Here is a 15838-nt window from a genome sequence, read left to right as displayed (position 1 = left end):
AAATATGATTTTCGAGTAGTTCCAAATAATATTCTGCATTTAAATTTCCCGTAAGAAATAATGGCCCGATAATATTGTGTCCGAATATCCCTGCCCATTTACTTTCTGTGGATATTGCGTCCTTGTTTCGACAAACCTGTGTTGGTTTTCTTTGTTCCAATATCGATAATTATGAACATTGAGTTCATTATTTAAGGTAAACGTGCATTCGTCAGTGAAACATATGTTTTTTTTTTAAAAATTCCCTATCCGTGTTTGCTCTTTCCATCATATCAAAAGAAAACGCCTGCCACCGTATTTCGTCCCCATCTCGTAGCTCTTGGTGCTTTTCATATTTGAAGGAATAGTATTTATGTCGTTTCAAAATTCGAAACGCTGTAGTGTGATCTATTCCTATTTCATCCTCAAGTTTCCTTGTGCTGATCTTTCCATCGTTCTCTTCCACGCACAATAAAACTTCCAAGTCGGTATCATTTCTTGCATCTTCTCTTTGTTTCTGCCTTGCTTCACATCTGCAGTTATTTATTAGGGTACCTTTGGTCTCAAATCTCTGGATATTCCTTGCGATTGTAGATTTTCCAGGTATCGGTCTATTCGGATACAGAGCAGCAAACATGTCCGACACCTTTTGATAACTATTTCCTTGATAATACCATTTAATCATCAATCATTTTCTTCGGTAGTGTAATTCATGGCTAATATTTTCGATGTAGGTATGAGTTTTTAATAATAATAATAAAGCACTAAATAGATAAATTTCTGAAATGACAACTTCATTTGACAGTTATCTTTTACCTTGACTCGTGCTCATAAGTAAATACAGGGCCATAAGAAAGGAGAAATATTTAAAAAGCAATCTGCGATAACTCGTAAACGGGCTAATCAAAAATATCTAAAGTTATTCTTTTGAATGTGGGTTTTAGTGTTGAAGAGCACTAAAACCCACATTCAAATTCCTAACCTAAACCTAAATAGAATTATTCTCTACAATAATTAGGGAAGCCAATAATTGACCCCATTAAAATTTACATGCGATTTCCTATGTCCCGCTCGACGATGCAACACCCGGTATAAATACAGCGTGATCAAAAATATGTATTATTAAGTTTGAGGCTCTCCTAATTGAAAGATTTTGACTGTTATATTTGACACTTGCAAGAGTTACTTAAGTCTTTTGTTTTGAACCAAGTTATAACTATAATATAGAAAAAAAAACAGACAAAAATTATAGTTATAAAATACATTCACACAAAATCAGAACACACTTTGAATGAAGATTATTGAGAGCACTCCTATAGATGTGTACTGCTATATATAATTTGCATGCTTGGTAGTTTAGTATAGCTACATTTTCCTTTCTTAGTTTGCTTTTTGCTCATTTATTTAGTTTTTTGTTTTGGTAGAATTCTGTTTAATGATCGATCTGTAACTTGAATTGACCTTTATAACTGTGTACTCGTAGTGAATATACAGGGGGAGTCTTAAATAAGTGAAAATATTTTCAGGGTTGTTAGATCTCGATAAAAGAAACATATTTTATCTTTACCGTTTTCAAATAAATCAAAAATAACCGAGCTTTGTTACTTTGAAAATTTCCAAAAAAAAAATCCTTAAATTTTGAGAACCACTGGATCTTTTCTGAGTTTTCTTTATTGTAAATTTAGTCTACTACCTATGTTGCCATATTATTAAGAAATTACAGTTTTTTAACTAAAAACAAAAAAAATTTACAGAATTTTTTTTTTAAATTCTAAATTTTCAATTTTTTTCGCGAAGAAAACTCATTATCCTATATCCGGGGTCGAAATATACTACCCCTAAGAATATTTGCATTTATTTAAGACTCACCCTGTGTAGTCTATATAAATAAATCATGAAAATAGTAATATCAATATGAAATATTTACTTTAAGAACTTTTAAATATCCTTATATTTTATCATTTCTATGTTGATTTAAACCCTAAAAATGTATTAAAAATATCTATCTTTATAAATACCGTACGATCGAAAAAAAACGGCGTCAAAGACGGCTGAGGAATGAAAAACGATGATAATTTTGGCGAGGTCAAGCCTTAGACGTCATTTACTTAGCCCGTACTCTTCTTTATTTTTTAATGGTGCTTACTGGCAGTTGGCCGTAAGAAGGTTGTGATTTATTTTTATAATGAGTGAAAATTATTTTTAAATGGTGTAGTTTAAAATTCGAGAAAATAGTATGTTGTTTTATTAGGAGTAAAAATGATACTTTTTGTGGCTTTTGGAGGCTGTACGTTTGACATACAGGCGAGGCAGAAAAAGTTATTTTTACTACGAATAGAACATGCTATTTATTTCAAGCGTCAGAAAAATACCAGGGTAGTGAAAAAAAGTAGTAGTAAATAATTTTTTAAACAAATTTAAATGTTCCAAACAGAGAATAGGTACATTAAAGAAATGCTAACTTGTGTAGCCTGGCAGTACTAGCTAAATTGAGGGGAATTGGAGGGGCGGCGCTTAAAAGAGGGGATTTTTTTTAAAACATATTTTTATTAGTATCACTGATTTACTGTTTAAAGTTAATAAACATATTTTTTATTACTTTAATATAATTTAAAGTATTCAAAAATATGTCTATTAACTTTACACAGCAAATCAATTATATTATTAAGAAAGACTTATTATTTTCAGAGAAAATTCATAGTAAATAAATTACACGTTTAGTAAACAATGTCATTTATTTTTAGAGCTGCGATTTATATTACAATAATATTGAAATATACATAATAGATTTTTTAACAATGAAAAAGAATATCCCGGAACCTAAAAAAGAAAGATGATCAATTAATGACTTAAATTAGTTCAAAATACATTTTGCTAATTACTAATGAATTGGAAAGATAAACATACTATTAAAATTACATTTTAATAGTATGTTATCATCTATTTACTAATAATACATAAGTATATAATAAATAACATGCATAAGGCACTATGATACTACCTGTATCATGAAAACACACTAATATCACAAAAAATATATTATGATAATTTAAATTCCTTTAATGATCTAATGAAACACTATCTAGCCTCAATGCATGCCATTCCAAAGGCAAAAAAACTATTATTCCAAATAAATATAAGCTGAATAAACCATAAACTAAGCCAACGTGCATCAAAAAATACTTTTATCAAATCATACCCTTGGATATATTATGTATTTTATATATCGCACATCCCGTTCAAAAGTTTACTAACTTAAAATAGAGAACATTGTCAAGAGAAATAAAAGAAAATTTAAGTTAAGAAATTATGCTTCTTTTTTGTATATTAATGGCAAAATAAGATAATGTTGATTTAATAAAACTGGCATCCTTCTGAGGTATAAATCAGATTAAAAGGACATTGTTTTTGTAATAACTGTTTGTTTTGTAAACATTTTTTGGATACAATACAGGTTTGATCAGGTTGTGCGATATAAACAAGGATCTTACTATTATTTGAGATTAGAAAGTATTTAAATAATATAAAACATAATCAAAATCATTTTTCACCTTAAATTATAGAGGTACTTAGGTGTTTTGAAATTATTATCAGGAAATAATACGTTTAGTTAAACAGGTACGCTGCCAGGCAAGTTCTATCGACGGGTCTTTGCAAAAGTTGAAATCTAAAAATACAAAAATACGTTAACATCTTAGTTGTATTTATGAATAAAGTATTTGTGTGAAATTTCAAACTTACCAGTTAACTGAATAACCGAATTAAATACATCCAAATGGTAATTTTATATTGTAAAAAAGCAAAATTGTTTTAAAACACTTGCCAGGACAGCCGGCCAGCCATAGATAAATGAAACAAGTTTAGATTGGAAAGCCCGTCAAAATTTTGGGTCGCGAAATTATTACGGGTCGCGACCGTTATACGCGATCTGGCTCTGCTGCAGCGGTTGCTAAGAACAAACACAAACAAAAACAGAAATAATTTTCTCTTGTCAAAGTCAGAATCTTCAAAAATCATAATAATCTTTCAAAATCTAAACCGCTTTCATTAAAGAAATTCCGAAAAGTGTTTATAGCGTCCATTTTCAAAGTAATTATTGCTATCTTGTGAGTTTAATTCAAGTTTTATTTACTCCAACCGGTGATAATTGTGAAAAAGTGGCATTAAAAACTTAAAAAGCTGTGCTGTGAATTGTGAACTGCAGAAACCATCGTGGATCGTGGCATAACGTCGGTTTCCAATGTTTTATAGGTATTTCATATATGTCTTATATAAAATAAAGTTTCTTGTATGCAACACACCGTATTTTATTTATAAAATTAAAAGAAAATAATAATACATTTGAATAAGCAATATTTGGCGATATAATTCCGGAAAAAGCCGAACCGCTCCGAAATTTTCAAAAGCTTTGGGTCGCGACCCATGGTACAAAGAATACAAGGTATGATCGATAGCGGCTCCAATTTCGTTCAGTTGGCGCATACCACCTGTGACGTCACTATGAAAATAATGAATAAATAAAAAATAAAGTAAGTTGACAGGAGATCTGCATTTTTGGGGTTATGGTTAAGAATTGTTTATTTTTAAGACTTTTTAGTTCGTTTAATTTAATAATTACTAAAACCAGCAGTTCCAAAAATATATTTAAAAATAATAATTATCTATTAACATGGATTTGGACGATAGGTAAGAATACTGAATTTATTTCTATATTCGGTATAAAATTGTTTATTAGGTTTTTAGTTTGCGATGTTTATGGTAAATAATTTTCATTTTCATTGCCTCTGAATTCACATGAGGACAGAGTTGAGGATATCTATGGAAAAGTAACCACAAGAGGAATTGTTACATCATTTAAAAAATATTGGGAAGTTTATTGTTTCCCATCGAAAAGTAGAAAATGCCAATGCAGATGAATGTATTGTAATTGTGATAGAAGTAATTCCAAGGGTGAAGTTTATTATAATTAGTGGAAGTAATTCCAAGGGTGAAGTTTATTATAATTAGTGACCTGTGCTTTTCTTTTTATATGTAGATGTTTCTGGTTTTGAGAATAAATCCGTTGAACGACACCCAAAATTTAGAGGAAGTATTTGCATACCCAGAATATGCCCATCAAAGATTATATAGCTCAAATTTCCTTTAATGGTAGGCAATTATTCAATGCAAATTAACTTTTTAAGTGACTGAAATATTAAATAGTTTACAATATGGTATATCATTAAAAATATATTACTTTTAGGTACAATTAGGGCCTGATACATTTCAAAAAGTAGAATATTATTTTATATTAAATGAGGTATTGTACCAACAGTCAATTTATATTAATACCGGAGATGAAAAAATAACAGAATAAATAGTTCTTTTTTTATACTACAAAAATAAACTATAGAATACAACAGTATTTAAAAAAATAAATAAAAAGTTATGTCCCGGCCGAGATTCGAACTCCGGTCTCTCGCTTCCTAGCCCGACTCCTTACGCACTGCTCCACAGTAACTTGCTTAGCGATAATTCAATGACGGTATATAAACAAAAAAAAACAGGTTTATAACAATATCTTGACGATTTGAACTGGCGCGCGGAGCGTGCTGACCAATAGCGCCTGTTATCACCTGTGACGTAGCGACCAACCTGCGCAATATCATACCTTGTATTCTTTGTGCCATGGTCGCGACCGTTGAAAGAATAGCGTCAAATAGTGTTTACATTGCATAGATAAATGCATCAAGTTTAGATTGGAAAGCCCGTAAAAATTTTAGGTCGCGAAATTATTTTGGGTCGCGACCGTTATACGCAATCTGGCGCTACTATAGCGGTCGCTAAGAACAACGGCAAACAAAAACAGAAATAATTTTCTCTTGTCAAAGTCAGAATCTTCAAAAATCATAATATTCTTTCAAAATCTAAACCGCTCTCATTAAAGAAATTCCGAAAAGTGTTTATAGCGTCCATTTTCAAAGTAATAATTGCTATCTTGTGAGTTTAATTCAAGTTTTATTTATTCCAACCGGTGATAATTGTAAAAAAGTGGCATTGAAAACTTAAAAAGCTGTGCTGTGAACTGTGAACTGCAAAAACCATCGTGGATCGTGGCATAACGTCGGTTTCCAATGTTTCATAGGTATTTCATACATGCGTCCTTATATAAAATAAAGTTTCTTGTATGCAACACACTGTCTTTTATTTATAAAATTAAACGAGAATAATAATAAATTTGAATAAACAATATTTGGCGACATAATTCCGGAAAAAGCCGAACCGCTCCGAAATTTTCAAAAGTTTTGGGTCGCGACCGTTGCAAGAATAGCGCCAAATGGTGTTTACATTGTCCTTATGGGCACTTTCCAATCTAAACTTGTTTCGTTTATCTATGTTACATTGTCCTTATGGACACTCTCCAATCTAAACTTGTTTCATTTATCTATGCGGCCAGCTTCCAAGTTGGCAAAATGGCCGCGGTATCATGATTTAAGCAATGTGAGTGACAAAGAAAGCCAATGCCTGGCAGATGTTGTCGTTTACCCTGGCACGTTTAAATTTGACTGTTGCCTGTTTTCCCATACAAGTGACACCCTCGTGAGTTCCAAATAATATAAAAATATTTAAAAGTAATACCTTGTATCTTGTATATATCGAGAAACTATGGTTACGCTCGTTGAATTTGACACTTTATGTCAGTTTAATAATATATTTTCGTACTTTTATGCTTTAGTTTTATGCCTAGGCGTTAAAATTACTTTTATCCAACAGCCACTACTTATACAAACATTACTCACATGTATACCATGCATATAAAATAAATAATAACACACGCATGAGTTTTTGCAGTTATAATAAAGTAGTGTGTTATGAATTCCCAATCATATACGCCACGGGCAGTATTTGTGCTGTAGCCGCCTCTGCCTGGTTAATAACTTTGTGCGGATGATCTTCCTGAATAATTTTTCTTTAAAATCTGACTTGTTGGTTGATAATTCCCTATTTTATCGTTAAAAAATCGCGATTTATCTAAATGACGTCTTAATGTCAGTGATATTTATTATTTACAAAAAAAACGCACATCTATATTGCATAGTAACATAAACACACCCTGATAATTTATTTATTCGCAACAATAAAAGTAGAACTGGTAGATCCTTTTAAATCAATAATTATTCTTTAGAGATTGGACATGAAATAGTTTCGCTGTTGAATAAAATTTTGTATGGCACTCGTATGTTATAACATATAAGTCACTTGAGAAAATTAGCCCCAAAAAATAGAAAATTATGAGTTACATGTTTCCCAGCGTGATTTATATGTAAGATAACACACTAGTACCATAAATAACTATTTAAATGACGACTAGAGATTTACCTCGGCCAAAATTTTTATCGATTGTCATTCCCCAGACGTCTGTGATGTCGTTTTTTTTCGATCATACTGTACTTTATGCACGAGTAATGCATATTCCTCTAATAATTTAATATGTATTTGGAATTTTTACCTAGCATGTATAATTGAAGAGTGGTCAACAGATACTATTCAGGGGCACCAGATTTTAAGCACTTTTTCTTCACCTTTTTATATTTAGTTTATTGTAAAATAACAATTTCATAACATAAAAATTCATCTCCTTATGCTATAATTTTCAAATAAGTTATGATGTTGTTATTTTACATAATATTAACTTTGCAAATTCACGCGCACCTTCCCAGTATTTTTGACTATTTCCAAACTAACACTTTTTCTGTATATTCGCAGGACGGAGAACTATGCTGCAATTTTAACTACCATTGCGGCGACTCTTCACCACAACAGCCCATGGGCTACGATGGCCTGGTTGCGCCGCACAGCGACACGGGCCGCTCTGCTGCTTCTCCGCGCGCCCGAGCTGCTTCTCCGCTCAGTTCGGCCGCTTCTCCGACCAGCATCGGTGTTTCGCGCCGCCCGAGAGACGCTCTCAGTGCTTCGCTCGGCACAACGGTCGCTTCGCGCTACTCCAGCAGCGCTGTCGACTTTAGTCTGGACAAAGGTAGTGGAACTGTGGACGGTAGTACTGTTTGGGGTGCGAGTGTGGTTAAGCGCAAGCAGACTGATCAGGTGCCACCTCCGGGAGGGTGAACCCGTCAAAGAAACGAGCTTGTTAAACGTTTTGTAGCAGGAATTGTTCCGGAGTAACTGGTTTCTGTTGGTCAATTTTGGCGCTTGTTGTTAACTGGGAAAAAGTCTGACTGTATGGTTGCAATATACTGGAATATAATCATTCTTCGTGCTATACGAAATAGCTAAGAAATGAGATGAATGATTCTTTGAACAAATTGAAATAATGAATAGCTTAGTATGTGTATAGTAGTGGATTATTTTGTTTCTTTTTTTATACGTACGCAACGAATAATTTTTGTTTATTATACAGGAAAAAGTAATTTTGCTATTGAGTATAAATATTGTAATATATCATAGTAGTTCCTAAAATATCAATACATTTATTTTGATTTAGTTCTGCTTATGAAAGATGAATAGCCAAGAAACTCAATGGATTTTATATGGATTAGATGTTAGTTAAATATTTAGCAGAAACATTTGACCTTTATATATGCTATCATAAAAAAATGTGAGCAATCTAAAAAAAGACATTACTAGTAACCTATTATCTATTACGATAGTTATATCGTAAAATAATGAACATATGAGCCTTAGTTGTCTAATAATAATTTTAAACAAAACATACATAAACTAAGGAAATCTTATAGTATAATGTTCCGAAATTTTAAAGCTTCTATGTAAACAGGAATACATTACAAACTAATATAATAATGTACGTAGATATTGATAATGTTAATGAAAAATAGTCTATTTAACAATAACGTTTAAGAGTTTTTAAATTAGTTAAAATAAAAATCTATTAAATAAATACAGACAAGATTTTTGCTAGGGAAATTCTGAATTTTAAACTTCACAGTTTATGGTAAGTTTCCAGAAAAAGTGTAATATATATTTTATGTGAATTGTCAATATAAAAATACATTGTTTATTATAATAATTAAGTTATTAGAATCATATTTATTATATTTAGCTCTAGATTATAACATAATTTCGTACAAATTCTTAATAAATCTTTAAAAAATTAGTAATATTTTTAATTATTGACTTTTTCTCACTTGTACTTTATACAGAATAATTATATTAATAACAAATAAATCAAGATTATTGTGCATGTTACAGTGTAAGTCGGAATACTTTAATATGATTTTGATTGCTTTGAATGTCTTGATTGTAAAATTGAATATCTCATGTCAAAATATCAATAAAGTAATTTGCGATAGTACATTACAGACACAGCTGCTAGAAGATTAGACTGGGCGAAAAGCAAAGCGAATTTGTAGTAAAAGTTTGTTTCAAAATTAGTTGTTGAGTTTTTACTGGTTAGCAAATCAGAGAATGTGAGTTTTTACTAGTAAAGCCTCGTTCTGATTCTCGAAATTAGCGAAATAAATTAGTAGTTTCACAAAATACACAATTAAAGTTAATATAATATCCTAGCAACAACTTGATGTGGTCAGTTGTATCCATAGAGAAGCTATAATATCATATGTATAGCTTAAAAAACAAACTTTGTATTTCTAACCACAGATTCTCATGACGGATAATAATCAAGGGTCAAAATAACATGACCCGCAAATTTTGAAGTATAATTAATTACTGGAAAAAGTAAAATAAGACACTAAATCACCACAATACACCCAAACACTTTTACTTTTACACTGGACGCGATGATTATAAACTGAAATCCAGTTTCTAATCATCTGCTGATGATGCTAACATGGTTAGCGAAACGCGCGTCCAGTGTAAAAGTAAAAGTGTTTTGGTATATTGTGGTGATTTACTGTTTTATTTTGCTTTGTAACACCAAAAGTTCCAATCCTCAACTGTAATGGAAAAAGTAAAATATTTGTTAACTTTTTCTACAGCTTCATTGAGAACCTCTCAGAAATTAGTGGTTTCAATTAGCGTAAAAGTTTGTCCCTCTAATTTTAATGTAAGCATCCAGAACGTCAAAATTAGTGGTAGTTATTTGCAAGTGGAAAAATTAATGGACAGTTAAGCTTCATTCAGAACCTCGCAATTAGTGGAATAAATTACTGGTTTCAATTACACTTTATGCTTTTTAGTTTACGTTTATAATGTTTATAAAAACACAATTAAAATTAATAGAATATCCTAGCAACATATTGCGTTAGTCAGCTGTATCCATAGAAAAAGCCTAATATTTAGCTTATAAAACAATCAACTTTTGATTTTTAACTGCAATTTTTCTTGACGGAAGATAATCAAAGGTCAAAATGTAATTTCTCGCAAATTTTGAAGTATAATTAGTGGGAAAGTTAAAAGTTTGATAACTTTTTCTACTAATTAAAAATGCTTACCACTAATTTTAACCTTCTGAATGCTTGCATTGAAATTAAAGGAACAAACTTCTACGCCAATTAAAACCACTAATTTATTCCACTAATTGCAAGGTTCTGAATGAAGCCTTAAGCCTCATTCAGTACCTCAAAATTAGTGGAGTAAATTAGTGGTTTCAATTTATACTCAAAAATTTACGATCATCAATAGAGAAAGCCTAATAATTAGCTTAAAAACAATAAACTTCTCATTTCTAAACACAATTTCTCTTGACGGATAATAATGGAAGGCTAAAATTATATTATTCACAAATATTGAAGTATAATTAGTGGCAAAAGTTAAATTTTTGTTAATTTTTTCTACTAATTGAAAATCACTACCACTAATTTTGAGGTTCTGAATGCTTATACTGAAATTAGTTGTAAAAACGTCTACGCTAATTGAAACCACTAATTTATTCCACTAATTTTGAGGTTCTAAATGAGGCTTACTAATTGAAAATTACTATCACTCATTTTGACGTTCTAAAAGCTTATATTGAAATTAGAGGAACAAACTTCTACGATAACTGAAACCACTAATTTCGAATTTCTGAATGAACCTTAATTATTAATATTCACTGATTTCTGGCTTTTACTGTAACATTTTTACAATGTATAATATATGATAATTATAATAAAATAAAGACTATTACTTAGGACAAGTTAATAAGTTTTTGTTAAGTAGACTACGAAGATTAAGCCTAATCCTAAAAAAAATAAATGTGTTCTAAAAATCCCGTTGGATTCGCCTTTGATTTCAAGCACTTAATGCTCGTCCTTGCTTATGACCTTGACAATATGTGTTTTTAGTCAGTACTACCAATAGAATACCAGTTTCCCGGAATGACTCTGAATAGAAGTAGTTTAAGTAATTTAAAACAATAACAAGAAAAAACACTTTCCGCTAGAGATTTTTCCGAATTTAATGAAAAAATATGTTTTGTGCGATATGACACACACTTTGCTATTCATTATCTATAATGACGTTTGCAAATATAGTATTAATGTTTCTGTAAATTCGGAAAAATGTTTAGCACAGTTTTAGACCTATAGGTCATTAATATTAGGTGATTTTTTTAGGTTTCAGTGAAAAAAAAACACCTTGTTAATATGTTTAATCGAGGAAAAATAGAAAATACAGCTAGATTATTTCCATAGTGTTGGAGAATATCGAAAAAGTGCCATTTGGCACCTGTACTTAAACGTAATATCAAAAGTTATCAAAATATTAACTGTTAAATATCATTGCTTGGTAATGTTTTAATTTAATTTTAATGTTAAAGTCCTTATAAAATTATTTCAAATTTAAATGTTTCAAGTTATCTATACACTTTAGCAAAAAGTTAGTTTTTAGGAAAGTATTAGAACTAAATAGGTAGACTGGATGTTTCTAAAATATTTTTCAGATTATTTTAACTCTAGATTTTACGTATTATGAATTAAAGTCAATATTTACATCTTTCAGATTTTTAAAATATATATTTTATGTAGTTTTTCTTCTTCTAATAATTCCACAGAGGCTCAACTTTTTTGTACTGTAGTAAAATTAAACAAATCTGATTAAAATCAATAGCTAAAAAACAGATTTTGCACCCTGACTGAACGTGTATGTGCCCTTTCAGTTCATTTTTGACAGTCCGTAAACAATATTCAGTCTATTTTGGTTTGAGTTAATACTCAAACCAAAATATGGAACTTAAATTAACAATGTTTATGTCAACTTATCGAATTATAAGTGTATGTGCAGCAAAAGGATACATTTTTTTCTTTATTGTACCGGGTGGCCAACTAAGAATGGACGCCGGCTGTATCTCAGAAACTACTTATCGTATAACTTTGGGGAAAAAAAAATCTAATAAGTAAATCGATCAAGAGAAATCGTTGGAAATTATTTTAAGTTCGAAAATGTCCGCTAGGGGCGTTTTCGATAGCTAATCAGAAAACAGGGTTTTTCTCCAAAAAAATGCAGTGAACAGGTATTTTAAATATTACTACCAATAATCGAGAAATTTGTAATTTTTCTGATATAGAGTGTTTTGCTCTATCTCATAAAATAAAGTGGTGGGGGAAGGTTAATCTTGCTTTATTAAAATAAGGATAACTCTGGTTTAGGTTAATTAAATTTATTTAAAATAAACTAGGGCTCGTTTAAAAGAGCTCTTCTTCCTTAATGATATTCAGTAAATTTTAAGCTTCCATAATTTTTTCGTGGTAGCTAGACGGCGCTGTTTGACATCATAACAGATTTTGCGCTTTTCCATAAGAAATTTAAATAGGAGGCTATATTTATCTTTGCACAGTTAAATAGCATACAAACTTTCCAAAATATCAGCAAACTGCAACTTTCTATCTTATCTCTAACCGGAGATATTAAGAACAAATCATGTTAGGCTACCTAGGGATTATATGATCTAAAAATTCGAGTAAAGTTAGGTAAATTGTTGATGTCAAAATATCAAACATATGTTAATTTCATTTAATACCATTTAATTGTTTTTTATCCATGTTCGTTCTTGATTCAACCCCATAAATAAAAACCCAGGCATATTGAATCTGATGACCTGGCTGGTCATGGAAATATGCCGCTCAACGTCTCTATCTACTAAAGTAAATCCCAAGAAAAAACTATACTAAAGTAAAGTATCCAAGAAGCCCCACACATTCATAGCAGAAAAAGCGACCAAGCTGCACCAACTGCATCATTTACACCAACTGCGTTTATGCTGATCAAATTGCAACAAATGCAATTTCATTATGATGAGTCTCTAACAAAATTGGCCCCCTAAATAAAAATTCTACTTAGAAATTATGAATAGTTCATTTCATTCAGATAATTAAAAAGTCCAATCATTTGCCATCCTAGAATTCCTGCTCAAATATTTACTCAACCAACGGTCTTGGTTCTGAACTACTTGCATTCAAGGTAGATTTGAACCAGTAGCAGTAGTGCAGTATGGCTATTAAGATTCAATATTCGGGTTTATATGAAAAGTGACCCAAACGACATAAACTTTATAATATAATAATAAACAACACAAGCAACAGGTAAAACACGAAAACAAGTGAAATTAAGGACAAACTTGGATTAATAATAAAATGACGTTACATGAAATATACCCCTAGTTTTTGGCCATACGAAATTTATTATTGTTAAAAGCAATATGGCGGTACAAAATTCCTAGAAATTTAATAAAATTATTGATAGTCCGACTTCTGGACATTTTAATCTGAGAATTACCTACGTTAATTAACCAAGAAATTCATAAATTATGTGGATTGACGATAATGTTACATAAACGTTTAATTTATGACGTCATTTTTTTAAGAAAACGTCCGAAATTCGAATGCATGAAAATGAACTTAAACGTTTTTGATATTTTGACGTTACCTATTTACCTCTTTTTTGTTTCCAGCCTACTATTATAATTTTTAGACCATATAACCTAAGCGGCAGCCTAACATGATTTGTTCTCTTAATATCTCCGGTTAGAGACAAGATAGAAAGTTGCGGTTTGCGCTGACATTTTGGAAATTTTTATGCTCTATTTAATCAGCAAAGAGAAATATAGTCTCCTATTTAAATTTCTCATGGAAAAGTGTAATATCTGTTATGATGTCAAACAGCGCCCTCTAGCCATCACGAAAAAAAATATGGAAAGAAAATTTATACTGGATATCATTAAGGAAGAAAGCTCTTTTAAACGAGCCCTAGTTTGTTTAAATTGGTTAACCTAAACCAGAGTTATCCTTATTTTAATAAAAGCTAGTTTAACCTTCCCCACCACTTTATTTTATGAGATAGAGCAAAACACTCTATACCATAAAATTACAAATTTCTCGATGATTATAATAGTAATATTTAAAAATACCGTTCACCTGTATTTTGAGAAAACCCTGGTTTTCTGATTGGTTATCAGAGAAACGCCCCCCTAGCGGACATTTTTCGCACTTGAAAATAATTGCCGGCGATTTCTTTTGGTCGATTTTGACAAGTAGTTTCTGAGATAAAGCCGGCGCGTCCATTCTTAGCTGACCACCCAGCAATAAGCTAACAGAAGGCAAGACAGAACTGTATATTTTGAAGCTATTTTCATTGTAAAAAATGCGCTGAAAATGTTAGACTGTATGTGAATCAGTTCAGTCTAGATTAAGCTGCGCAAACTGAGCAATTTAATGCGCAGTCAGTCTGCGCTAAAGAACTGAGCATCGGTAGGGGGCTCTAACCGCTGTTTTCTTTTCATGTTAATATAGAATAAACTTTTTTATTATCTTGGTTTTTTAATAAAGGACTTTTAACACTACTTGTTAAACTTTTAAAGACGCATATCTAGCTGTAATTTTAAATTATTGCAATATAGGAATTGTGATATCATGAAAATGAGACTAACTATTAGGTAATTATGTATTTTGTTCCATTTACTGTTAGTTCCTGAGATGTATGTTTGGCCGCTATCATTATTTTGTAAGTAGGTAGAATAAAAAAAACTTTAGGGTTAACCGTGCTTCATTGATATTTTTTGCAATAATCGCAATTAACTACATCTTTTATTTAGTTGTTCAGCTGTAGATTACTATTTTTATTATTTTCTTTCTTTTTAAGATTAATTAAGATTAATTATTTATATTGGTATGTAGTTCTTCTAATAAATTTAGATTCTAGTTTACGATATTAGTAATTATTGTGTGAAAAAATTTGTCATTTTAAGATTAATAGTAACTTCAAAAATCCATAAATAACACATTTAAAAAATGCAATAAAATTTAATAAAAAATATTTAAAAAAATTCAATAATTTATAAATAATATTCATTTAAAGAGGATTTGAAATACTGAATTGATTTTTTACAGACATTGTTATTGATCTTAAAATGTAGATATATATTAATAATAAAGTGATACTTTGTCACTACTGAAACTAAACGCTATAAGAATCTTTTAAACTAGACATAAACTTTTGGTAATGGCAAAAATAATTGGAAATCTAGGGATTCAGAAACCAGCTAGCTATACATTGATACTAATGTTAAGATTTTCGTCTGATAGTAATTTTTGTATTTATACCTAAAAGATAATTTATTACATGCTGATCAAAGTGGCGAATATATCTGATTATAAAGTGTTAAGTCATTAAGATAACTCTGATTTTCTTGAGACGAGATCCAAAAAATGACACAATTTGCCTGATAATTATTGAAATGATAGAGACAACTGTCACCCATATTTCTCTCGATTTTTGACCGAAATCTAGCGCCTGCTGCATAACAACTACTTTACAGATTTTTTCTGGAATTTGTGTTCAGTCAATCCGGAGTTTAACCAAATTTATTGCAAATAATTAATCTTCATACAATTTTATGACACCCGTATTCTTTTTATTTTACTTTAATTTCATCAGCAATACGTAACTGAACGAAGCATACCGGAGTTGA

At 30.6% G+C, this 15838-nt stretch overlaps 1 protein-coding gene across 1 annotated transcript in view; it reads left to right on the top strand.

Annotated features, from left to right (window-relative positions):
* The window catches only part of LOC115890485 (protein kinase C-binding protein NELL1-like), a 167808-nt gene extending 159630 nt beyond the window's left edge, over window positions 1-8178 (top strand). Inside the window, exon 15 of the mRNA XM_030910724.1 lies at window positions 7726-8178. Within this exon, the coding sequence (XP_030766584.1) occupies window positions 7726-8085 (360 nt within the window). The 3' untranslated portion in view covers window positions 8086-8178. The remainder of the gene's footprint in view (window positions 1-7725) is intronic.
* Window positions 8179-15838: the final 7660 nt, after the last annotated feature.

This window comes from Sitophilus oryzae, unplaced genomic scaffold, assembly GCF_002938485.1.
Source record: "Sitophilus oryzae breed Bouriz unplaced genomic scaffold, Soryzae_2.0 scaffold_866_pilon_pilon, whole genome shotgun sequence".
NCBI lineage: Eukaryota > Metazoa > Arthropoda > Insecta > Coleoptera > Curculionidae > Sitophilus > Sitophilus oryzae.
This window is presented reverse-complemented; position numbering and strand designations above follow the sequence as displayed.